At 41.7% G+C, this 26,266-nt stretch overlaps 1 protein-coding gene and 1 pseudogene across 2 annotated transcripts; both read right to left on the reverse strand.

The window, feature by feature from the left end:
- Positions 1 to 8,355: 8,355 nt before the first annotated feature.
- Positions 8,356 to 13,053, reverse strand: LOC119428551 (annotated as a pseudogene).
- Positions 13,054 to 18,241: 5,188 nt separating this feature from the next.
- Positions 18,242 to 23,630, reverse strand: LOC119427996 (angiopoietin-related protein 5). 2 transcript variants are annotated; one of them, XM_037695638.1, is made up of 7 exons: positions 23,333 to 23,630; positions 23,152 to 23,226; positions 23,049 to 23,070; positions 22,866 to 22,957; positions 21,522 to 21,639; positions 19,418 to 19,603; positions 18,242 to 19,160 (listed from the first exon to the last, which is right to left on the reverse strand). In XM_037695638.1, exons 1-7 carry the CDS (start codon positions 23,336 to 23,338, stop codon positions 18,862 to 18,864), a joined length of 798 nt encoding a protein of 265 aa, XP_037551566.1. In that variant the 5' UTR covers positions 23,339 to 23,630; the 3' UTR covers positions 18,242 to 18,861. The 2 variants fall into 2 exon arrangements, with proteins under 2 accessions (XP_037551566.1, XP_037551567.1); XM_037695639.1 differs by lacking the exon at positions 23,333 to 23,630 and having other exon boundaries at positions 23,152 to 23,232.
- Between the last annotated feature and the right edge of the window lie 2,636 nt (positions 23,631 to 26,266).

The following is a 26,266-nucleotide window of genomic DNA, read 5'->3' on the forward strand; positions in this document are numbered from 1 at the left end:
CCCCCCCCCCCCCCCAAGATGCCGGATGGTGGACCAGAATCGCCTCGAAGCCACGCAGAAGTCATTCTCCATGGCCTCTCCAAACTCCTCCCATGCCCGAGTTTTTGCCTCAGCGACTACCTGAGCTGCATGTCACTTGGACTGCCGGTACCTATCAGCTGCTTCCGGGGTCCCACATGCCAAAAAGGCCCGATAGGACTCCTTCTTCAGTCTGACAGCATCCCTCACCGACGGTGTCCACTACTGGGTTCGAGGGTTGCCGCCGCAACAGGCACCGACACCCTTGCAGCCACAGCTCCGGTAAGCCGCCTCGACAATAGAGGCACAGAACATGGCCCACTCTCACTCAATGTCCCCCACCTCCCCGGAATATGTTCGAAGTTCTCCCGGAGGTGGGAGTTAAAACTCCGTCTCACAGGAGACTCTGCCAGATGTTCCCAGCAAACCCTCACAATACATTTGGGTCTACCAGGTCTGACTGGCATCCTCCCCCACCATCTGAGCCAACTCACCACCAGGTAGTGATCAGTGGACAGCTTCGCCCTTCTCTTCACCCGAGTGTCCAAGACATGTGACCGCAGATCAGATGAGACGATGACAAAGTCAATCATCAAACTACGGCCTAGGGTGTCCTGGTGCCAAGTGCACATATGGACACCCTTATGCTTGAACATGGTGTTCGTTATTGACAATTCATGATGAGCACAGAAGTCCAACAACAGAACACCACATGGGTTCATATCAGGGGGGCGTTCCTCCCAACCACACCCCTCCAGGTCTCACTGTCATTGTCCACATGAGCATTGAAGTCCCCCAGCAGAACAAGGGAGTCCCCAGGAGGTGCACTTTCCAGTACCCCCTCCAAGGACTCCAAAAAGGGTGGATAATCTGAACTGCCGTTTGGTACATAAGCACAAACGACAGTCAGAAGCCGTCCCCCCACACTTAGGCGGAGGGAGGCTACCCTCTCATTCACCGGGGTGAATCCCAACACACAGGCACCAAGATGGGGGGTAATAAGTGTGTCCACTCCTGCTCTGCGCCTCTTACCGGAGCAACTCCAGAGTGGAAGAGTGTCCAACCCCTTTCAAGGAAACTGGTTCCAGAGCCATGCGTAGAGGTGAGTCTGACTATTTCAAGCCGGAACCTCTCAATCTCACACACCAGCTCAGGCTCCTTCCCCACCAGTGAGGTGACATTCCACGTCCCAATAGCCGGCTTATGTAGCCGAGGATCAGACCGCCAGGGTCCCCGCCCTCGGCCACCACCCATTCCACATTGCACCTGACCCCTTTGGCCCCTTCCACAGGTGGTGAGCCCATGGGAAGGGGGACCCACGTCTCCTCTTTGGGCTGTGGCCGGCCGAGCTCCATGGGTAAAAGCCCGGCCACCAGACGTTCACCCACGTGCCCCACCTCCAGGCCTGGCTCCAGGTTGGGCCCCGGTGACCCACGTCCGAGCGAGGGAACATTAAGTCCATTTATCTTATTCATCATAGGGGTCTTTGGGCTGCACTTTTTCTGGTCCCTCACCTAAATACCAAAATATCTCAAGAACAATTAAACTGATTTAATGAAACACTCTGAAATTAATCATTAGATATACATCTACAGCTGAAAAAAAGTCCATTTAAAACGTTAATTTTACAGATTTTGAGCTGAATTTGCATTATTTGACCATTACTTCAACACAAACCCTGAGCTTTAGCACATCACATCAGGTTTTATATACTGTAGTTGCTTGAGATTCAGCACAATTATGCAAGTGGAAGAAGGTGGTTTTAGGAACGTTTTAAATATGGGGGATAAAAGACATGTCCTGATCAAAAATAACACCAAGATTTTTAAGATTAGAGTTGGAGGCCAGATTGATGCCATCTAAGGAGGGTGAAATTCAAAATATATAAATAGAAACGTAAACAACGATTTCAGTCTATCATTGTACATTAACATTTAACTCAAAATAAAATACAGACTTCACAGTTTTTTAAACCATATTGCACAAACATTTGTGAAATTTTCAAAACTTAACCAAATATGAAATATACAGACTTCACAGTCTTAACCATATTGATTAATATTTGATAAATCTATAACATTTCAAAACCTGTGCAAATATGCACAAAAACTATTCTGAGCTGTAATTTATAAACCAAAATAAATAAACCAAAATAAATAAACCTAAATAAATTGTATAATTTAGAACTGGCGGCAGCATGGTGGCACAACTGGTAGAGCTGCCACCTCTCAGCAAGCAGGTTCCTGGTTCAAATCTCGGTCCAGAGGACTTTCTAGGTGTAGTTTGCATGTTCTCTCCGTGCATGCGTGGGTTTTCTCCGAGTACTCCAGTTTCCTCCCACAGACCAAAAACATAAATGTTAGACTGATTGTCCTGATGCATGCTCAATAATCCAGGTAGAAAAATCCAAAAAAGTTCAATCTGGTCCTCTGGACATTCTAAAAAACAAAACAAAGCAAAACAAAAAAATGTAGAAACGTTTCGTCTCTCATCCGAGAGACTTCCTCAGTCTGAGGTGCTGTATTCAGCTCAGTCTCTTAAATAGCACCTTCTCAGAGTGGATCAACCAGTTTTGCTGCTGCAGTAGAGGTGGTCAGTTTAAAATTAAAATCAGACACCACTCTGAGCAGCAGGACCACGCTTTCCACAGAACAACTGTGTCAACTCTTGAAACTGTGCCTGCAGTCAACCTACTTCATATAGGGGGAGCAATATTATAGGCAGAAACATGGGTGTGCTATGGGGTCTCCAGTTTCTCCTATTGTTGCCAACTTGTACATGGAGGAGGTAGAAAAGAGAGCCTTGACGTCCTTTTCAGGGACACCACCAAGTCATTGGTTCAGGTATGTTGACGACACCTGGGTTAAAATTAAATCTCAGGAAGTCCAACATTTTACTGACCACATCAACTCTGTTGATAAATACATCAAGTTCACACGAGAAGATGAAAAAAATGGCAAGTTGGCTTTCTTGGACTGTGAGGTCTCAGTCTCTGATAGAGTACATTTGCAGACTGAGGTGTACAGCAAACCCACCCACACAGACCAGTATTTGCAGTTTGACTCCCATCACCCTTTGGAGCACAAGTTAGGAGTCATCAGGACTCTGTATCACAGAGCAGACAGCGTCCCGACTAGCTCAGGAGCCAGGCAGAAGAAGAAATCTCACACAAGACAGGCTCTAGACCAATGTGGATATCCTAACTGGGCCTTCCTAAAAGCAGAGAAGAAACCCAAACAGGACTCCAGTCAGCCAACAGGTGAAAAAGAGGAACCCAGACCCAGACCAGTGGTCATTCCATATGTTGAGGGAGTATCAGAGAAACTGAGACGTTTATTTTCTAAACATAACGCTCCAGTGGCTTTTAAACCCCAAAATACATTACGGCAAAGACTGGTTCATCCCAAAGATCCAGTCCCCCGGCACAAACAGAATAATGTTGTGTATGCTGTTCAGTGTCAGGAGGGCTGTGATCAGTCTTACATCGGGGAAACAAAACAGCCACTGGCCAAAAGGATGGCCCAGCACAGAAGATCAACATCATCAGGCCAGGACTCTGTGGTCTACACTCATCTCCAGGCCAGCGGTCACTCTTTCAAGGATGAAGATGTTCACATCCTGGACAGAGAGGAACGATGGTTTGAGAGAGGAGTAAAGGAGGCCATCTTTGTGAAAAGAAATCGTCCATCGTTAAACAGGGGTGGAGGCCTCCGGGTTCAACTGTCCCCCTCTTACAATGCTGTGATTGCCAGTATCACTCAGTCCTCTGTGAATAGTAAACAGCCATCAGTGTGCTAATGATCCATTGTTAGAGAGAGAGAGAGAGAGAGAGAGAGAGAGAGAGAGAGAGAGAGAGAGAGAGAGAGAGAGAGAGAGAGAGAGAGAATGGTTGTTTGTCTCGTTTGTCTCTGTGTGTCCCTGTGATGGACTTGCGACATGTCCAGGATATACCCTGCCCCTCATACAGTTATTGCTGGACATGGGCACTGGTAACCCCAGTGACCCAAAATGGAAGAAGCAGGTAAAAGGTAATGGATGTTTGTAATTTTCAAATTGTGTATTTTCCAGACTGAAATTGAATGGGGAATGCAAATAAACCTTAATATGTTTTGGTGAAAAATCTTCAAGTGAGTAGGAGTTACATTGTATAGAACAACAGAGAGGATTTTTTTAAATCTTGTTTGAGGCTGTGCAGAGTGACAGAAGGGGTGGCCGATGGTGGCTGAAAGGAAGAGGCTATACCGACAACGTCAAAATGTTGGTAGGAAAGGTGAAGCTCCCACACCTGCCTCTATCCTCATTTGCCCCACTCTGGGCCCTTGAGCAAGGCCCTCAACCTCCACCATCTGGTCCTCCCGGGCACCCTACATGGCAGCTCTCTGCTCCACACAGAGGGCTGTGGTAGCACGGTGGTCAGTGGTTGCGTCAGGAAGGACATCCAGTGTAAAAACAATCACCAAGTCTTCGTGCAAGTTAGTTCACTGTGGTGACCCCTGAAGAAGGGAGAAGTAAATGATTGGTATGTGAAAATAAGTGTCTTTTAGATCTATAGAGGTAAACCAATCGTTCTGGTGAATATTGTCCAACAGCTGTTTGGTTGTCAGCATGTGGAATTGTCTCTCCATGATCGATTTGCTGAACATGAACAAGTCGAGGATGGGTCTCATTCCTCCGGTCTTTTTCAGGACCAGGAAGTAACGTGAGTAAAAGCTGCAGAAGGATCTGCAGCTTCTCCGGCATGGATGGGGAGAGTCGGAGCCAGGTGGACCTCTGGATCATCGTCATCCAGGCGGCGATGCAAGACAAGCAGACCACAGAGGAGGCACACAAGTTCAGGATGACGTCAGATGCTTTGCAGAGCAAGCTCTTCATCTCCTCAAGCAGGTTTGTGTCCTCCAGTCTCTTCAAAATGCTGTAAACCAGAAGGCCAAATTGTTGTTCACTGCGGCTGCCTGGAAAGAACACTGGTGGGCTCGGTTGGAGAGCAACGTCACCGTTTGGTCGTGTCTCCCTAGAAGGACAGGATGTATGTCACTTTTGCTTCAAGTGCTTCTGCCAGGCTTGACTTTGGGGGCGGGGGGGGGACCAAGGGAAAATTCCTCTCAGTAAACCCCTCCACTCTGGTGATGGGAGCGATGGTGGAGACGGACGCCTTCAGCTTACCAGGTCCGACTGCAGCCTCATTGCAGTGGGACATCACTGCTGGGAAACGAGGGCAGATGGGGTCAGGGTGGCGAGTCGGGGTGGAGCCAAACCTTCCTGCTAGATCATCCGATCTGGGCGGGGGGAGGAGAGGGACGGAAAGTCTCTTTGTGGTGTTAGCCGCCTCCTGGATTATGCCAGGCAGCTCCAAGATTAGGGCACCAATGGCTGGGAGCGGTTTGTTTGCCGATATGGAAAGCATCTGCTCCCCCCCCCCCCCCCCCCCGTTTCCAACACTACGCTCTCCAGGATGGAATGAGCAGTGGGGCTGCTGGTGACATCGCCTTTTCTGGAGGAATCATCTGATTCGCTCCGTGACTCGGTGTCAAAAAAGGCGATGGCATCGTCCAACGAACAGTCCCCTCCCACAGAAAGGCACTCCTTGATGTTAGCCTTGAACAAGGCTGCTCGTCTCTGCTTCTCCTCGGGAGGAGGTCACAGGGACGGCAGAAGGAAGCGAGGTCGGCATGGGGGGGACACAGGCATCCTTCACAAATGTCACGCCGATCAAAACTCAAAATGTAGCCAGTCTGGCAGGACGGGTACAGGCGGATGGTGCTGGTGCTGGACATCGTGTTCTTATACAAGCAGTGCTGGTTGCTTGCTGAAGAAAAAATGGGAGCCGATTACCCGGTCTCACCATAATTTATATGGACCAGGGGTGAAGCCCACACAGCAGATGGGCGTGGACTAAAGTTTTCATTGCTGTGCTGCGTGAAGGGATAAACCCACTAGCGATAGCCTTAAAGGGCAAAGCCTATACAAAATAGAATCACAGTAACACTAGGGACTCAGGAGGCTTTACCCGATGATGCCCAGACAATAAATAACACGCAGACGCAGATACAGAGACTAATGAGACATAACCACAAAGACCTGGACAGGACAGGCAGGTGACACAGGTAAGGATAATTACCATATTTTCCGCCGTACACGTTGCACCGTCCTATAAGTCATATCAGTCCAAATGTGTCTAATAAAGGGGGGAAATCCATAAACAATTTGCATCTATTATGTGTCACCGCTGACGCATCGCATTTCTTTCACGTCACCGCTGACAACCAGGAAATGTGGGCCGAACCCAGAAATGTGGGCCGATGTTGCGCCAAAAATCGATGGGCTACCAAATGGCAGCCGCTGGAGCGTTCTTGGGAGGACTTTAACAAGAATTTAACAAGATTAACACTTAAAAACAATTATTAGTTTGCTTGAAATTATAGTAAACGTGTGTCTCAGTCTAACTTTTGCTTAATACATGCACTTTGACATCAAATTAGCTGCATTTTCAAAAGCTGATACATGAAAACATGAACGCGCAGAGGGCGGCTCAGTCCATTTCTTTGAAATTTAACAAGAGAACCACCTAAAAACAATTATTTGTTAGCTTGACTTTATAGTAAAGGTGTGTCTCAGATGAACCTTTACTTAACAAATGCACTTTGACTGTCAAATCAGCTGGATTTCACCCAGGCAGCGCAGCGAAATGAAGATGATTCGGTTGATCCAGGCAGACGAAGGTAGCAGGCTGTGCGGCAAGCTGGTTGTGTTATTAATAGCCACTTTCACCCATTACATGATACAATGACATGCTATACTACTCTCCTGCTTCTAGCGGCTAAAAATGCTAGTGTTCAATATTTTCAGTCAAAATGAATGAAAACGGTCATATCACAGCCAAAATTTGGTTTAAAAATATGGGGGAAAATCCGTAAATACATCACTTTGGTGTATAGGTCACAGGGCATGCAAATTGAACAAAAAACTGCAACTTATAGGGCAAAATATACGATATTAGAATTGGATACCAGGGCATGCAGTGGCAGAAATCAGCCAGCAGAGGGCACCATCCTGACAGGCGAATACTGTAAGGGTTGCCCCTTGAGCATTGAGCATGCATCAGGAGACTGTAAGGGTTGGTTTCTTTCTGAACCTTTTATACTTAGGAAAATCCCTCAACTGCCCTACAGCAAGAGGTGGGTCAATAATTTAGGTATCAAAAATTTAAAAAAGATAAAGAAACTTACGGCAGGATGTCAAAAGGCAACTACTGGTAAAGATACTGAAGAATTTCTATTTTAAAAATTCCATTGTCATGTTATACCTCCTCATAACTTGGGATGATATGCACATAATTAAAAAAGACAGTTACTTGATCATACTTTAAAGCATTTTAATTACAGTATTTTATTGTTTTGTAAAAAGATATTTAGTATGCCTGCAACATCACAAAAACAACAAGGCAACTGAGATATAGGAGTTTACCTTCCAGGTAAGGGAGGCTGATACAGTCTTTTTCCAAAACACAAGAAGGAATGCTGTTTTTGAGTGTTGCTTAAATCCCACCAACAACACATTTACTGTTCTGTCAATCCATCCATCCATTATCTTTTACCCGCTTTTTCCTTTTTGGTTCACGAGTGTCACTGGGGCCCATATCCAGCTATCTCTATGCAGGACGTGGGGTACACCCTGGACGGGTCTCCAGTCCATCACAGGAACACATAGAGACAAACGAGACAAACACCCTTTCACTCTCTCACTCACACCTATAGGGACAATTCAGGGTTACCAATCAGCCTAACATGCATGTTTCTGGTCTGTGAGAGGAAACTGGAGTACCCGGAGAAAACCCACATATGCACGGAGAGAACATGCAAACTCCAACCAGAAGGGTCCTAGGCTGGGATTTGATCCGGCAACCTTCTTGCTGAGAGATGACAGCTTTTCTAACTGTGTCACTGTGTCGCCCTGGCTGTTCTGTCTAGTCCATTTTAATATTAAAGATAAAATTTTACAGTTTGAACACAATGTCCAATAGCTTAGGGAACATAATTTTATACAAAAAACACCTCTTTAATGATTCACTATTATCTCAAACATTTTTGACCTTACACAGGCTGAGATATATCAGTAGGAAAATGGAAGTGATCTCTTAAATCATGTAAACACTTTAATAGTGTCCTCTCACCAACAACTCAAATGATAAATAACAATAATCTATTTGTGGATTTAAAATATAACTGTTAGAGGCTATCAGGAATGGGGGAGAAGGTGGGACCCAGAGACCATCTTATCACCAGCAAACTGTTTTTTTCCACTATGGAAGTGTGCTGTTTATGGAGGTACTCAGTACTCTTACACAGACTTGATCATCATCCTGGTGTCCTTGACTGAATAAGGTGCAGCTAGATTTCCAGTTGAGCCAGTGGAGGCCTGAAGACCAACCAGTGTGTTGACCAAAAGGACACTGGTCACCATTTAAACTGGCATCGCCACATTAGCTGTACCACCATCCATCATCTTCTAAATAGGGACACTCTTCTTCCATAATATCATCAAAGATGCATGGAGAGCAACCATCATTGTCCTGGCCAATGGTGCTGAATCCAAAGCCATTTTGGTCAATGCCAAGATAGGATCTGCTGTATGGCATCACCTTTACACTGCAAAATATATGTTCATGAGCTTTGGAAATGTAGGCTGTTTAAAAATTCCAATTCATCAATAGAGATTTATTAAAGTTCATCACAGCAAAAGATGTGCAAGTACCTGCATTTCCACTGTACTCTCCAACCTGAAGTTTATAAGCTGTTTCCTCGTCCCCAAGCTTCAAGTTCTTATACTCAACAAAAGCAGCGCCACCTTCATGGCCCCACATGTCCACCCTTAAAGTCTACCTCTTGGATTCATTTTTAGCGAGAAGCAAAACATTTCCAGAGCAAGTCAGTGGCCAGCTGAAGGAGCAGAACAGGACTGAAAATAGTTTTTCACAATACTACCTCCTTTTAAATGGAAGTATTTGAAATTTAACTCAATTCAGTTTATTTATATGGCGCCGTCACTTCACGTTCTCTTGTGGCTATCCTGCGCCTGCACTCACTGGTGTCCCATATATTTATTAATTTATTTATTTATTTTTTATTATAAAACTTTATTAACTTTACAAACAAGTGTCTGCCAGGGGTATATTAACAGGTACAAAAGTAATAGTGGTGTCCGATATTGGTGATTAGACTTGTGTCACCTGCGTGTCCTGTCCAGGTGTTTGCAGTCCGTCTCTTCAGCGTCCCTGTTTTTAAGTCTGTGTCCTAACATTACCCTGTCCATCTCCATGTTTCTTGTGTTCCTCTGTGACTCCAGAGTTGATGTAAGTCTGCTGCCCCGTCAGCCTTTAGTTTTGTTTAAAATATATAGTTATTTATTTTTTACTAGGGATGGCGTGATGAAGCTTCATGAAGAACTGATGCTTTCCATCGAATAGCTCGACTCATGATCTTTGTTTGCTCTACTGTGCCATCAAGTGGACTATAAATGTAAAACGGGTAGACGGATTATAATAACATAAGTGGTTTGTGAAGCTTTAAGTTGAATAAAAGAAAAAAATCATTTTTGTGAGGACCTCAAATAAAGTTTAAATTTGATCTACAAATGATCTTAATCTGTCTTTATGATGATGGTGATGATGGATTTTTCTGTCTGCCCCTTACATTTCGAATCTTGCGCATACAAACGAGACAGTTCCTAAATTGGTCACGTGGTACGGCCCACTAGCGAGGCCTCGAACGTCACTATATGCGACATCAATACACACCTCGATACACGCTCCACATAAATCCTCCAGGATTACTCGACACACGCTTCTAAGCCTCGACACAGAAGGACACATCACTAGTTTTTACCTCCTGAGTTCTCCGTGGTCTGCCTGCAACTGGGTTCAACTTTTAAAAAAACAACCAGAGCGCGACAGAATGACATGACCAAACCAGAATCCAGCAGGCTGCTCGTTTTTGGCTGCTCTATCTCTGGAGGATGAGCAACAGCTTCAGAGAATGACGTGCAGCTACATAGGCATGGTGGCCACCACCAGCGATCCATTGGCTAGGTGGGTGGTCACAAAAGCTTTTTTTGAATGAGTTCCAGTGACTGCCAGGACTGGTGGTTCTTGTGGAACCAACTTCCAGTTTCTGTCTGTGAGGATGACACATTGTCCAGTTTTAAGACTGGGATTAAGACTTTCCTTTTTGATAAATCCTATAATTTCTGGTTGGCTTGGTTTTCCTGAGTTATCCTTTAGTTATCCTGTTATAGGCTTAGACCAATGGAGGACAAACTGACCACATGTCCTCACTCTGTTGCTGTTTTGCTACGGAGTCAAAACAATCTTCTCAGAGCTGTTGATTTGCACAAAGATCCTTTGTGTGAAAAGCGGTTCGTTTTGGACTCCCAAAGAAGAGAGTTCATCTTCAGCTCCAAACTGGAAAGTGGTTTGTCTTTGGACCCGATCCTGGTGGTCATCCCAAGGTCCACTCGTTCAATTCCTGAGCAAATAAATACAAAGTATGTTGCTCAATTACAATTGTTAGAAGTTAAACAACTAAATAAGATTGAGCCTTTTCTCACTTCAAGACTCATGTTCTCGGCTGGAAGTCCAAGCTGGCAGAAGGTGCCGATGGACGGTGAACCTTCTCATCAGCTGTTGCCCTCACAGACCCCTGAAGCTGTCATAGTGATTTTTAGCTACCTTGGACAGTTCTCGGCGAGTCCTCCTCATGGTGTCTCTGTTCTGATCCACCAGAGAACCTCAGAAACACGAGTGACCTGGTGCCTTCAACACTGACCCGTTAAGGAACAGAAACCTGGTGACAATGATGCAACTCTTGGTCTGGTTATGCTCCTTTAAGCTGATGCAACTTGGTAAATTATTTCCTGGCTTGCAGTGACGATAAATGACTTTATATGATCACATTAAATAACTTCTTTCAACCAAAATCCAAAATAAACTATTTATTAAATAGTCAAACTTTGTCTAAATCCATGCGCGTATAAAACTGAAATAATTCCTGCCCAAAGAGTCAATTTAGCCTTAGATAAGAAAATTAAGCCTTGATTGATTCATTATTATCATTGTCACGCTCAGCGGCCCCCGCTGCCACACCATCTGTTCAAGCCTCTGCTCCTCACACCACAGCCCCTGTTTTAAGATCATTCACGATTTTTCCTGCTTTAGTTTTGAGTTCCCCTCTCATTCATTCAGCTCCTGTCACCCTGCACCACGCCTCCTCCACCATCTACCGCAATCTACGTTCACGAGCAACACCTGTTCAGTCCACTATTTAAGCTCCCTGTTTCCCCTCAGTGGGTGCCAGATAATTATAGGTTCTTCCCGTAGATATCCAGCGTTCCCTCTTCGTATCGCAGTTTTCGACCATAGCTTTGCCCACGACCTCTCGTTCTTGCCTTTGCCCCAGAACTGGATTCCTCACCTATATCTGACCATAATGATGACTGCTTTTCCTCCTTGACCACGATTTTTGGATTCCCCTGTTGGTTCTTCTGCCTGGCTGCATTCCTCTCTGGTTTTGACCCTTGCCTGTCCCTGGATAAAGGGACACCCTTCTTAATTGCTACACGTACTCTGCTCTACCTGTTTGTATTTGTAATTATTGCTGTCTTAACATGTGTTTTTTGTCTTTCCTCCTATAGAAAGTTCACCTGGACCTGTCATTCTGTGTTTGTCTGTTTCTCCTTCCTGTCCTTTGCAAGTCATCAGAAGCACTTAAGATGTGAAGGCTCAGTGTAAATATTTTTTTTTTTACTTGCATGTGAAGGATCAAAAAAAAAACAGCCACTAGGGAGCCCAAGCCAGTGCATCTCTTGTGCCGGTCCCAAGCCCAGGTAAATGGTGAGGGTTGTGTCAGGAATGGCATCCAATGTAAAACACTTTTGCCAAAACCATAATGCGAGTTCATCAAAGCGAAACCATACCGGATCAGTCAAAGCCCAGGTTAACAATGACCGCCACCGGTGCTGTTAACAAACAGGGTGCTGGCGGAAATTGTGGTACTGTTAGTTGAAGACCACAATGAGGGAAACGTGTCAGGAGACAGAGAGAGAAGAGGAAAGTGAAGAATGTAGGACTGAGGGTTGCAACTCTAAATGTGTGGACAATGACAGGCAAAGGTAGAGAGCTGGGTGGCATGATGCCGAGAAGGAAAGTAGATGTTTTATGTGTCCAAGAGACCAAGTGGAAGGGCAGCAAGGCTTGCAGCATTGGAGCAGGGTTCAAACTGTTTTATCATGGTGTGGATAAAAAGAGAAATGGAGTAGGGGTGGTCCTGAAGGAGGAGTTGGCAAAGAATGTAGTAGAGGTGAAGAGAGTGTCAGAGTGATGTGTCTGAAGGTAGAAGTAGAAGGTCTGATGCTAAACATGGTCAGTGGTTATGCTCCACTATAAGTCTAGAGGCAGACTTCAATGATGTTGATTTGTGTTCTCTTTATCCCCCTCTGTCTCTCTCTCTCTCTCTCTCTCTCTCTCTCTCCTCTATTCCTATCTCCTTCTTTACCTTTTAACCCTTCTCTCACTTTTCTGCTTTGTTTTCGTCTCTGTTTTTCATCCCCATGTCCATTACATCTGAAACAAACCCAAAGCAAATTCTAATAAAGTTTTATTTATATATCAAGTGGAGCATTAAGGCCAGCCATAATGCTCTGCTTGTGAAAGTAAATCTGTTGGGCATCACTTTGACACTCAGACAATTCTGAGTGTCACAATGCCGGACAGGACGGGGGGGGGGGAGATACTGTGTTTTCAATATATGCATTTTATTGTGACAAAGTACAAATTCAGTGTGCTTAATCTTCAATTTAACTTTAAAGCAAAAAAACCTCTTCAAAACAGAATTAGCTGTAACCAGTCAAGTTACATACCACGAAGTGAATGTCAAATCCAGCAGGCTGGATTTCATAACCTCCACTGGGAGCACGTGGTGTCTTAGGCTTAGTCTGTGTGCAGTCTTTTTCCAAATAGTACAGGAGAAGAAAAGATAAATACATGAAACATTAAATTAAGTTTTTAACTTTAGAATGAACAGGCAATACCAGAGTGGTCCTGACATTCAGGGCAGTCTATTTTCTGTTTTTTTTATTGGTACAGTAAAATAGTTAAATGACATTTTATTTATATAAATACATTTTTAATGGCACATAAAATGAAGCACATGGCACACTTTGAGTTTTCATAACTGCAATATGAAACCATAATATCCAGTCAGACCCTTCATTTTGACTTGAGTTTGAGAGCAACACATTCATTACATTAGTCATTTAAACATTTTTAAATAAATAAACGCCCCAAAAAATAATTTTCCTCAGTAACTGCTAATTGAAACCTATAATATTGTCTACATTTTGGGTCTTATAAGGTGACTTGCTGAAGTATGAAAGCTAAAAATAAAACATTTGCTCTTACATGGAGTAAATAAATTACAAGTCAAAATGGTTTCTTCAAACACAAACCTACGTTGGATTAATTTAGTAAAGTAGTTTAAGCTCCTAGACAGAAGAGCCCTTTTTTTAATCCCTAGCTAAACTCCCACACCTCTTGCTCAATCACTTCTGTCAGGTCAAACTGGAAAAGCATCTGAACAGCGTTTATCTAAACGGACCTCCCAGTATCCCCACTAACTATGTCAAACAACTTTAGCAACTGTTCACGTACCTTTCCAGCGCTGATCCAAAATGTAAAGGCATGAATTGTTGTAAAAGCCTACCAATGTGAAAACTGAACAAATTTTGTAGTATTTCAAATGTAATCCACTTTTCAGTTGTTTATTGCCTATATGTTAATAAAAAATATACTGTTTATAAGTATGTCAAATATAATAATTAACCTTTTTACAGTCATTAAATCTCATGTGTAAAATCAGGCACCTCATTCCAAATACATTTGTGTTGTTTCCCGGCATTCAAGGTTGGCATTTAACACGACTGCTGGTCGTGTACACCTGCATTTTTATTGACTTTTATATACAAACGTAATTATGGAACAAATTGATCAAAGTCTTGACACAGCTGTAGGGGAGCACCTCACCTCAGAAAGAGTTCACCTCATATCTTTGAAACTGTTAAAATAAGATTTATCTATTCCCATGGGAATGAACAGACATCATTTTACAAATACTGTCTCAGCTCACAAACTTCCTAAATTGACACTAATGTAATAAAGATGTTATTCTATGTTAACCGTTTAAACCCAGTATGAACTCAATAACCAAGACCTTTGTACTCCATCTCACTCTTTCCTCACTCCACCTATGTCCATGTCCTCTCTAACCTTTTCTAAAATGAAGAGAATTAAGGGTTGGTTTCATTCTTTACCAGAGGGCCGGAAGATTCCTTAATGACCCAAGAGCAAGAGATGGGTCAATTCTTTGGATACCAGAAGTTCAAAAACAAGACTGACAACCCTTAAGGCAGGGTGTCAAAGGTAACTATTGGTAAATGTAGCAATTCTATTTTTGTTTATTCCATTGTCATGTGATACCTTGTAAATCTTTATATAAGGACTGGATTAGATAAGCAACGTCTGAACATCAGTTGTACTGTTGGTGCATCTGATGTTTGAAACTTTTTGCTAGAATATAAGCTGTCTAAAATAAAACTTGAACAATCCATAGAATTTAATGAAATAAATAATAGCCTATCAGTTTGTCTTTCAGTTTGAACTGAAATCACCATTGTAAAAGTTATTTGTCAAACAAAAGGTTTGATTAACTTATAGATTAATATAAATTTGTTAAATAGCACAAAACTAACAAACAGAATTAAAAACAAGAAATGTTTCTAATAATTAGATCTAGAATTGAAGCAAAACAAAAAGGCAATACATTATTTCCATATATATATTTTTGGTTGAAGTTAAGGTGGTTTCAGTTCCATTATTCAATATATTCTATTTGAAAGAGCAGATATTTTAAATTAGACCTAATTAATTTTAGGTTAGCCACATGTTAAGTTTTACAGTGGATCACCAAAAAGTAAGCCAGTAACAAGTTTTTATCCTAATAAGTTGGAACAATGTGCACAAAATTAAAGAATAGTTACTTGATTATACTTTAAAGCACTGTAATTACAGTATTTATTGTTTTGTAAAAAGATAATTAGTATGCCTGCAACAAAGACAAAAACAACATAAAGCTTTACCGTACAGGTAAGGCAGGGTAATCCAGTTTTTTCTCGATACAAAAGAAGGAATGTTGTTTTTTGAGTACTGCATCTATCACATAAACATCATGGTTTGGTCCAGATTCAGTCTTGATTTTCTTTTTTTTTAAGGTTTTGATGTATTTGATTTTGGATACATCACATCCTTAAAGAAAACATACAGCACAAGGCTGTAAGCAAAAAATATTTAAGGGAACTGTTTTCTTGATTTGTCATATTGAAACACTGCAGTCCAAAATTCTTAAGCAGTTTTTTGTTGTCAAGAGGAGAATTGAGGGGGGGTCCATTCATCTTGTGAACTAAAACAGTTTGAAAAAATAAGCAACATACTGACTACTGACTTGGTGTGTCATATAAGAGAACTATGCTTTCTAGCTTTTATTTTTGTTTAAAAGTATATTTTCATTAAATGATTGGGTCAGCAATGGCTGGCAATGTGCCATCTTACATTTTGGGGTGTGGCTGCACCTGAGCATGAGAAAGATCACCATTGAAAATTGGGTTGCCATGTGAAAATATGTACATACATATACAAACAAACACATACACACATGCACGCACAGTGTGTGTGAAAGGGGATGGTTGTGGTCATAAACTGTGAAGCTGTTGAAGTGGTGCATCAATATAAATATCTGGGAACTGTTCTCGATGACAAACTGACCTTTGACCCCCAGGCGAACTCACTTTGTAAGAAGGCCGACCAGAGAATGTATTTTTATTGGAAGCTCTGTGGGTTTAATGTTGATTCGACTTTTATGAGAAAGTTTTATTTGTGTTTTATTGAGTCTCTTCTAACTTTCACCTTTATCTGTTGGTTTGGACTTTTGACATGTAAGAACAGGAACAAACTCTCGGGGATTGTCAGGATGTGCAGCAGAACTGCTGGCATGGCCCTACAGAACCTCACTGACCTACAGAAGGTGAGGTCAGTGAACAAGACCAGGCTTATTCTGGCAGATCCTGATCACCACTCTTTGTTGAGTTCAGGTTGCTTTGTCACGTGCACCGCAGAATGGTAGCACTGACATGTGCTTCGACTCAACTTTTTTTTAATTCTTGTTGTTTTTATTTTAGCTTTATTTTCGCCTACAATGCACACCCACAGTACAGGTATGACTGTGACACACTTGTGGAGTTTTGTGTGTCTCTGCCTTGCCATCCTGCCATCGTGGGTCAGTTCCTGGCCCCCCTCTAGCCTCAGGCCTAGGCTCTGGCCTGTCATGGCGGCTGTCTCCATGATCCTCCATCTGCTTGCACGGACCATACTCTACAGACCCGTTCGGCTCCGCGAGAAAAACTTTGGATGTTCTCTGTCTGCTGGACCCGGTTCTGGAGGACAGTCTGGGAGGACAGTCTGGGAGGACTGTCTGGGAGGGCAGCTGCTGCAGTCGGTAATCATCAAGCTGCTAGCAGGATCTGCTAATGCTGCTAGTACTAGCCTCCATCTGCCTGCATGGACCAAACTCTAAGGACCCGTTCGGTTTCGCAGGGAAACCTTGGATGTTTTCTGTCTGCCGGACCCGGTTCTGGACTGCGGTCTGTGAGAGCAGCCACTGCAGTCCTTATTACCACTAAGCTGCTGACTGGACCTGCTAACAAGACCATGCCGTTAACAGAACAGAACCACAATGTTGAAAGAACCTCACTGCCAACTGAATCACACTGTAGATGTATTTCTTCTTCAACTTTGGCACCTTGTTTTTAGTATTTTAGTAGTGTTTTTATATATGTTTTTTAGTATGTTAGCAGTATTTTTAGTATGTTTTTAATGTTTTTGCTGAATGCTTTAATATTTTTTGTTGTTTTCTTTTTTTTTTTTTTTTTTTTGGCGAGTCGAGACGGTTCTTCTCGTCCTAAGCATTTCATTGCATTGTTGAACTTGATTTTGCACATGACAAATAAACCTAACCTGAGCCTTCTATCTGGACGCGGGTATCTGCTGCCCAGATGTAGGACAAACAAACTGAAAAACTCATTAATCCCTGTATCGATCGGGGCTTCTCAACAAACAGTGATGATTTCTGTACTATTATTTTAATGTCTCAATGACTGGTCTAGGATGGATGTTTTATGTGCCAACTAACAGTGAAACAAATTGCCCCTTGGGGATAATAAAGATTCTTGGACTTGACTTGTGGCTGAGATGGTTGAATATTATTCTTTAGTGGCCAAGTCCACCATTGCCCATCCCCTGGTTCCACCATTGCACCTAGTGGTGGATAAAATTGTGCCCACTGCACGTTAGGATCTGTCACTCTCAGACAAGAAAAGAACCTAACTCTGTTCTTCTACCCAGTGTATCTCCTACCCACTTGAATATCTTCACCATTTTTATGGTTTTTTAATTCCAGTACTGAAAGACACTCCTTGATAACTACAAATATTCACATTTTATTTTTCCTCAGCAATGGGGACATCAGCTTGTGTTTACCATATAACAGTTTGAAAACGGCAACCAAATCTTATCTTAAAAATATTCAGAGCTTTCATTCCGTGAAGGAGTCCACGCAGCTGGTCGCCTTGCAGACCCAAAGTTTTAAACAAAGCACATTATCTTTTAGAGCTCAAAGTAAGTGTTGATGTCGTCAGCTGCTACTACACATTTAGGCTATGATCTGTAAAATATGCCAAGTTAGAGCCATTTTTGTGTTTGTTAAAGTCAATTAGTTGTGGCAGCCATCTTAAATCAGTTTCACGCCAAAGGGTAATCAGTTGTAGATTTACATCCATTGATTACTTTCTGAAGGTTTTGTTAAAATCCATCCACTGGTTGATGGTTTGTTGACAGTTTGGCACAAGCAATTACGGTACCTTCTTTAAAAATGTATGTACAAGCAAATCGCTATTTACTTTTAATACTATTCTAACATTTTAAGCTCTGAAACAAGCTAAAATGAATAAATAAGAAAATTTGACTTTACACATAATCCAACCTCTTTATACACAAGAATTGTGCTTTTGAGACACAGTTTCTAACAAATGTTGGTAGAAATATTAAGAAAGACAGGAAGATCCAGCTTGTTGAGTTTTATTTTAACATTTAAGAAATGTTAAGCAGAAAACACCAGTGGCGAGTGACATATGATTTAAGATAGCTAGAAAACACATGCACAGTTTCTCAATGGTAAAAGGACACCAGCGTTATCAGAGCAGGAGGCTGTATCTTTTGATGAACAGGTTATCCTGGTATCAGGGAGTGGATAGACTGGTGTTCTTTTCTACATGTGTTCTGAGGCACCTATAGTCATGTCACTACATTTTTCTACCACATTATGGCTACAACTGTGTCACACAGTAATCCAGATGACATACAGCCCAATGGAGAAAGCATTCAAATACTGAGTCAAATAATGTTGTTAATAATGCTGGTTCACAAATAAAACCTACCCTTCTAGAACCTCACTGTGACATATTCTTTATCCTTTTTCCTCTGACTGACAACTCGCATGAAAAACTCCCAACAAATCAGAAACATGAATATACAGGTAAATTGCATCTGGGGGTAGTAGGCACAAATCAGGGGAGTAATTCTAATTTTTCACATTCTCTATCCAACACTTTTCCTTCATATGTCCAAGCATATCAGTAACAAATACATCATCTTAAAAAGTGGGGTTTATCTTTGTTGTTCTGAGTCATTCACCCAGACTTGATCATCATTCTGCAGGCCTTGGCGGAATAAGGTGCAGGAGGTTTCCAGGTGAGCCAGTGGAGGCCTGAAGCCCAGCCAATGTGTTGATTAAAAGGATGCCACACCCCGTTTAGAGCAGCAGAGCCACATTTGCTGTACCACCAACCACCACCTTCTGAAAAGGCACACTGTGATTCAGCGATGTCACCGAAGATACATGGAGAGCAGCCATCATTGTCCCGGTCGACGGTGCTAAAGCCATAGCCATTTTCATCCATGCCAGAATAGGTTCCACGGATGGCATCACCTTTGGACAATGTAAAAAAAAAGAGTTATTTGCAAAGTTTCGAGTTTTCAAGAGGTAGCTTCAAAATTCACTACAGGTAGAAGGGAACATGAATCAAGAAATATTTGTTTTATTTTAAATTATCACAAAAAGTGTGCACTAGATCCTGTTTCACTGAGACACAGGTACACCTAGGAATCCAAACCATTTAAATCTTTCTTCACAGATCCTTTGATGCTAATTAAATGTATGTACTGGTAATACTGATGCTAGAGTACCTGCATTTCCACTGTATTTCCCAACATGTAGTTTGAAAGCTGATTTCTCATTTTCCAGTTTGAAGTTTTGGTACTCTGCGTAGGCGGTGCCATTTTCAAAGTCCCACAGGTCAACTCTCAAAGTCCACTTCTTGATTCTCGTATCAGTCAGAGTATAAACCATCTCCAAACCAAGCCAGTGATCCTCTAAGGGAATCAATAGAATACAAAGGACATTTACATGGTTAATTTTTCTCACATCTCAAAGTAGCATTTAGTTTGTATTCCAAAAGTCTTGGGCCATTATATACACTCACTGACAAAAGAGAGTTTAACACCTACAAGACATGGTCTAACTTGGACATAAGGCTGACCACTGTTGGGTATAAGATCTTTATATCTGCAAAAAGCTGACATGGCTAGAATGGGCACCAGAGGGTACAAATGGTGTCACAAGTTGAACAGTGGTTAGAGTTGAGATACAGGTCTACAATGTTTTTTTTTTATGTCCAGAGGACCAGATTTAACATTTTTAGAATTTTCTACCTGGATTATTGAGCATGCATCAGGATATTACTTGACAGAATTGGAAAGGGGTCAAGTTTTGTGTTTGTATGACGTCAGGTAGTTAGATTGTGCAAACACCAGTCATGTGGCTCATACTGATCTTACAGAGGCTTGATGTTTGAACTAATGTGATGGCAACAACACATAACTTGAGGTGTTCAAAAAGTGATCCCCGAAGGGAGGATTGTCATGTTGTATGCCAATACAAACCTGATTAAATCTGTGCCTGCCATCTGCACATAGTTCATGGTATCTATGCAACATTAGTAGTGGCACAGTATCCATCCATCCATCCATCCATCCATCCATCCATCCATCCATCCATCCATACATACATACATACATACATACATACATACATACATACATACATACATACATACATACATACATACATACATACATACATACATACATACATACATACATACATACATACATACATACATACATACACTTGCTTCTTCGGGTCCAAAAATTAATGGTTTAGGCATATGGCAGCTTATATGTCTGCAGAGAGAACCAATCATGCCAATGTTGTAAAGAAATTAACCAGTGTTACTCATGGCATCATGGTCTGAGGAGTCATAGAGTCTGACTTTGGGTCACCATATAGCCATCCATTCATTATCCTTTACCTGTTTCTTCCTTTTTGGGTCATGGGGGTCACTGGTGCCCATGTCCAGCCATCACTGTGCGAGAGGTGGTGGACACCCTGGATAGGTCTCCAGTCCATCACAGGGACACGTAGAGACAAATGAGACAAAAAAAATGCACTTTCTCACTCTCACCTAGGGACAATTTAGAGTTACCAATCAGCATGTTTTTGATCTGTGGGAGGAAACTGGAGTACCTGGAGAAAACCCACACATGCATGGAAAGACCATGCAAACGCCACACAGAATCACCCCACATACAGGATTTGGTCTGGTGACCTTCTTGCTGAGAGGCGGCATCTCTACCAACTGCATCACCGTGACTTTGGGTCACCTTTAGATGTTATTCAGGTTACCTTAACACAACATTATGTCAGAGGCATCTTCGACTTCCATCCTGAGACCCTTGCACAGTCTTTCAACAAGACAATGATCGTCTACACATGGTATATATCTCTATAGACTGCCTGAGTCATGCTGAGATCTTTTGAGTTTCCCCTAATCATATGTGTGTGGGCTCAGCTTGGGCATCACCTCTGACACTGCTACTCTGCTAGATCTTGAGGACTAGTCTGTACATGAGAGGACACAACAACTTTGTGGCACCCAAAATTGCCACTTGCACCTCGCCTGAGGAGGTACCACATGTTTCTGACATTGGTCCAGCTGTGACCCTGCTGCCAACCAACTCTTTTTTTCATTTAACCTGATATTGTTATAATTGCTAAACAAGAATATGACCTTTAGTCATGTGCAGTTTCATTTCATCCATATGCATTTGTCTGGTGGCTTAACTTTTTTTAATCAGTGAGAGTCAATTTACTTTTAAGGAACAAATTACATTGTCTTTTAAATTTTCTTTGTTTCAAAGATTTTCAGCCATGAACAAGTTATTTACGTACGTGTCAGGTTTCCAAATCCATTCTTATATGCATCCCAATTTCTTTGGAAGGACACCTCTCCTCCACTACGTCTCTGAAGCACAGTCCAGCCACCATCTGAAAGCATCTCACAGTAGACCTGAGCAGGACGCCATGCATGCAGAAACACATACAACATGTTAGAGTTTTAGACATTTTAGACTGAGCAAGGTTATACAGAAATTTAGAAAAAAACAAAGTTATTTATGTAGCTGACAAACTTGCTGTTACAGAAATGAGTTTGGATTTCAGAATAAAGTTGAACCACTTCATCATGTATTATGTTTCACCAAACTGAATGTATACATTTTATTTTAAATGTTTTAATATTTCAGTAAAAATTGAGTGACATGCCGGGTGTGTGTTCATCAGTGTTCCAATTCCATTATTTCACAGACTACAAGACAACCAATACCAGATTTGATTTTATTTTGGAAAAGTTCCAGCGAGGGCTTTTAAAATATAATAGTGAGGATTTTCTACTTAACCAACACCTTCAAGCTTAAGAAGGCCTTGCAATTACGCAAACAAAACACAAGAAAACTGTCAACTTAGGGTGTGACAAAGATAACAGGCGGTACACCGATGTCCCCGTCGCTGAGGGATTTGAATAGTGAATGTTTGTAGTTTTCAAGATAAGTGTTTTTCTGGACTGGAATTGAACAGAGAATGCAAATAAGCCTTAATGATTCTTATGTCTAGATGCAGCCACACAGCAAAATAGAAGTTAACATGTTGCTTAATTTTGAAGTTATTACACTTACAAGGTTTACATATATACATATATGGCAACCCATTTTTGATAGTGACTTTTCTTAGACGCAGCAACACCAACATGGAAATCAGCATGTTGCTTATTTTTGAAGTTGTCCGCCTCACAAAACGGACAGACATTTATGGTGGCAGTCAACTTAGATTTGGACGTGACAACCCAATGTTCAAAAGGAAACTTTCTTACACGTAGATGTAGCCACACACCTGAATTAAAGTTGTTATCTCACTTGTTTTTTCAAGTTATCCAGCTCACAACATGGACATACTGAGGATATTTACAATTCACTTTGTGATGGGGGACAAAGAAAGAATAAGTCAGGAAATAAAGAGTGAAATCATTCCAAAACTCTGTAGTTTTCTTTATGAATATTGAGTTTCCAGTTAAACATATTTCAGTATTTCTAGTTAATAAACCCTTAATTTGGTAAATTTTAAAATATAGTTGTCATCTCCCAACTTTATGATCTTTTCTACTGCAGCAACTTTGAATAATTTTCTCAAAATGAACTCTCAGCTACAAGTAGAAGTTGTTTAACCAGTCAGGTATAGCACCTTGAAGGGGGTCTTCGCTCCAGAAGGCTTGATGAAATATTCTCCACTTGTTGCTCGAGGTGATTTAGTCTTAATCTGTGTGCAGTCTGTTCCTGAGGTTTCAAAGACAAAAGATAAGAGTGAACTCTAAATTAAATGCAGTTACTAAAAGTCAGAACAAACAATGAATGAAAGCCTTCTTACCTTGAGAAGAGGGGCCTTGTGGCTGTGTTAGGAATCCAAAATGAACAGTTTTAATATGCAACTTTATGTAAACGTACACTGAAATCATTAAATTTGTATTTACCTTAGCTTGTTCTGAACAGCTCACAAGAAGGGCCAAAAAGAGCCAACAATAACCATGCACACCCTTCATTTTGACCTGCATTTAAGAGCCACATTTGCCTCAGTCCACAGTAAGATAACTCCAAGAAGGGGTAAAAATACAGCGTTTAAACTTTCAACTGTGATATTCTTGAAACACGTACCTGCATGGAGGGTGAACTTTGTACCGTATCGCAGCTGATTCCACAGCTGAAGCTGCACCTCGGTACGACAGCAGCAGCACTGAGTAAACTACCACAACTCCCCAGTTACAGGAAATCCTCTTGTTTTATGATTGCTCAGACTGGGTGGGAAACACATCTGAGCACCAGACCCTTTCACAAACACTGACCTCTTCTGTTCCACTGCAACAACGCATTCTTTATTTTCTTACAAATAAGGTCACACAAATTTCCCAATAATGACGTGTTAGCATCAACACGTTGATTTCTCAAATTGTGCTCTTCTGTCTGCACCTCTGTCAGTAAACAACATACCAAGCCTGACTTGCTGTGTTGGAGAAGCCTCGAGGAGTCTCAGTTCTACACTGAAAAATACCACCAAGCCTCTTTTTAGGGGAAGAAACTTTTTTCTTTGAAACCAACAGTTTCTTAGAAAAAAGTCTTGAATTCCCCTGAATTTTGATGCAGATACTGAGACAGTTTAGTGAACGGTTTTTGCTTTGGTACTATGGGGTGTCGTTTGTAAAGTTACATGGTCAAAAATTAACAGCAATATTTTGGTTTATTTAGTCTTTAATAGGAAAAAAAAAAGGTTGTCGCTTCTGCAAATAAGGCATGGTTTATTAGTGAAACCATCGATTTTGTCTGCACCATCCATAGGTTGCCTGGGTGGAGCTTGCCTTCTCACCTGCAACTGGTCCGAGACTCCATGCATCAGAACCTTCTCTAACACAGGCATCACCTCTGCCAGGGAGACACACTGTGTACTATGTGTCGTGGGAGGTTCCCGACCGCTGTGAGTAGGAGCCGGTCCACGGTTCACCTCTACTCCATGCAGGGCAATGTTCACTGTCATCTCATGATGTATTGAGGAAGCTTTTTTGTAGCTCACTTCAGTGTGGTACTCATTCAGTACTTCCAGGACTTCACACGCTGACCATTTGTCGATAGTTTTGGACCTGAAAGTGAGAGCCAGGTCTTTACAGGGACAATTCCTGATGAACATATGGGTCACCTCCATCTCTGGATTTTAAAATGATTTTTCCTGCTCTCTCAGGCAGACAGAGGCTAAGTCAGTTGCTCTGTTTAGTCTCAGCCAGTAGTCATATAGGTCTTCCTGGTCTTTTTTGCAAGGTCAAGTAGAAGTCAGCTAAGGGGACAGCAGAGTACTTAGTAGAGCTAGTGTTTTCTGAGGAGGCCATAAATCATGTCAGGATGAGCATTAACGTCAGCATTGCTATTTCTACTCCCAAACCTAACTACATCCTTAGCCCTTCCTCTCAAATGTATAAGGATTTTGTCAGCCTGTTCTTCAGTTCTTATATCAGTGTTCTTAATGAATGTTCTCATTTGATCTTCCCAGTCATACAGTGTAATTGAGTTTGAGCTGTTACCTACAAAACATGGTGGCTCTTTGACCTTTCACTGCATGACAACCTGGACCTGAGATATGTCAGATACACAACCAGACTGACTCATAGTACTCATTACGGTTTGTGTGGTTGTGGAATTGGGAGCAATGGTGTTATGTGGCTGCAGGCATAACATGATGCTGTCAGCCAACTGATGTCCTATCTCTTGGATAACAGACTTCATCTGGGCAGCTACACACTCAGAACTGTCATTAATAGGATTTGGTGTGTGTGACATGAGGCATATGTGTTCTGGCATGATAGTCAGCAGGGGTCTGTACCCTGGCACCAGGAATTTCATCTAAAGATGGCATAATACCACTCGGAGTAAGACTATCAACAGTAAAAGGAATGGGAGCAAGCATGCCCCTGCCTCTACCAATACCAATGGGTGTATCTGACCAAAAATGGTTACTTCAAGTAGACATTGTTCAGAATTTCTCAAAATGAATAGACATTCAAAATCCAAAACACCATAGGAAATTAAATCACCAATTTGAAACCAAATAAATCAAAACAACAACAACAAAAATTCAGTAGCACGTGTGGTACATTACTGCTATGGCACACAAAGATCTTCGTGTCATTGAGACACACTGTACAGCAATATTTTTTTTCTCCACTGTGATGCTACTGTGTCAGCTGTGAGCACGAACCCACAACCACTTTGAATCGATGTCTTCAAACGATGAGGCAGACAGGATGGTCACCGGTTCAACAAGCTTGATTGAAGTCCAAGGTCACGGCACCAATGTAACAGTTGTGTAACCCGTCCTGTCATAAACACTCAGATGCCAATGGGTTGGATGGGGTAGTACTTTACTGTATATGAGTGGTTCAGAGCATAAACATAGCGTGATTAGCTCCTCTACTGGCACGAATATCACAGCAGAGCACTTGGAAGACTGTGATGATTTTCAAATATCTGTTCCAATGACTTTTAACAATATTATTTTTAATATGTGATTGTATTGTGGTTTTAGCATTAATGTTTTACAATAAATCTAATACAGTCTGTTTTAACCTGACATACATTTTTTCAATGAATAAGAAATTAGATAAATAAATGCAGACAGCAATTAAAATGAATTATTAAATTGCTCTACAAGACCCTCTGATGGTTCACAGAAAATATAAGGCACGTTGTGTCATCATGACAACCAACAGACAATGTGCAAACGTAACTGACATAACTCAGAACATTTAATATAACACAATTAATTACCTGTAAGTGAGTGGTTCAGAGCAAAAACATAGCGTGGATAGCGCCTCTACTGGCACGAATATCTATAAGAAAAATAAAATATGACATACTGTCTCGTGAGCTTTATTTTTTTTTTTTAGAAGCGAACCGGACTGTACGACTTACTACAGCAGAGCGCTTGGACTAGATAGATAGATAGATAGATAGATAGATAGATAGATAGATAGATAGATAGATAGATAGATAGATAGATAGATAGATAGATAGATAGATAGATAGATAGATAGATAGATAGATGAT

Source organism: Nematolebias whitei, chromosome 22 (assembly GCF_014905685.2).
Source record: "Nematolebias whitei isolate Nwh7 chromosome 22, NemWhi1, whole genome shotgun sequence".
In the NCBI taxonomy this organism is placed as follows: Eukaryota; Metazoa; Chordata; class Actinopteri; order Cyprinodontiformes; family Rivulidae; genus Nematolebias; species Nematolebias whitei.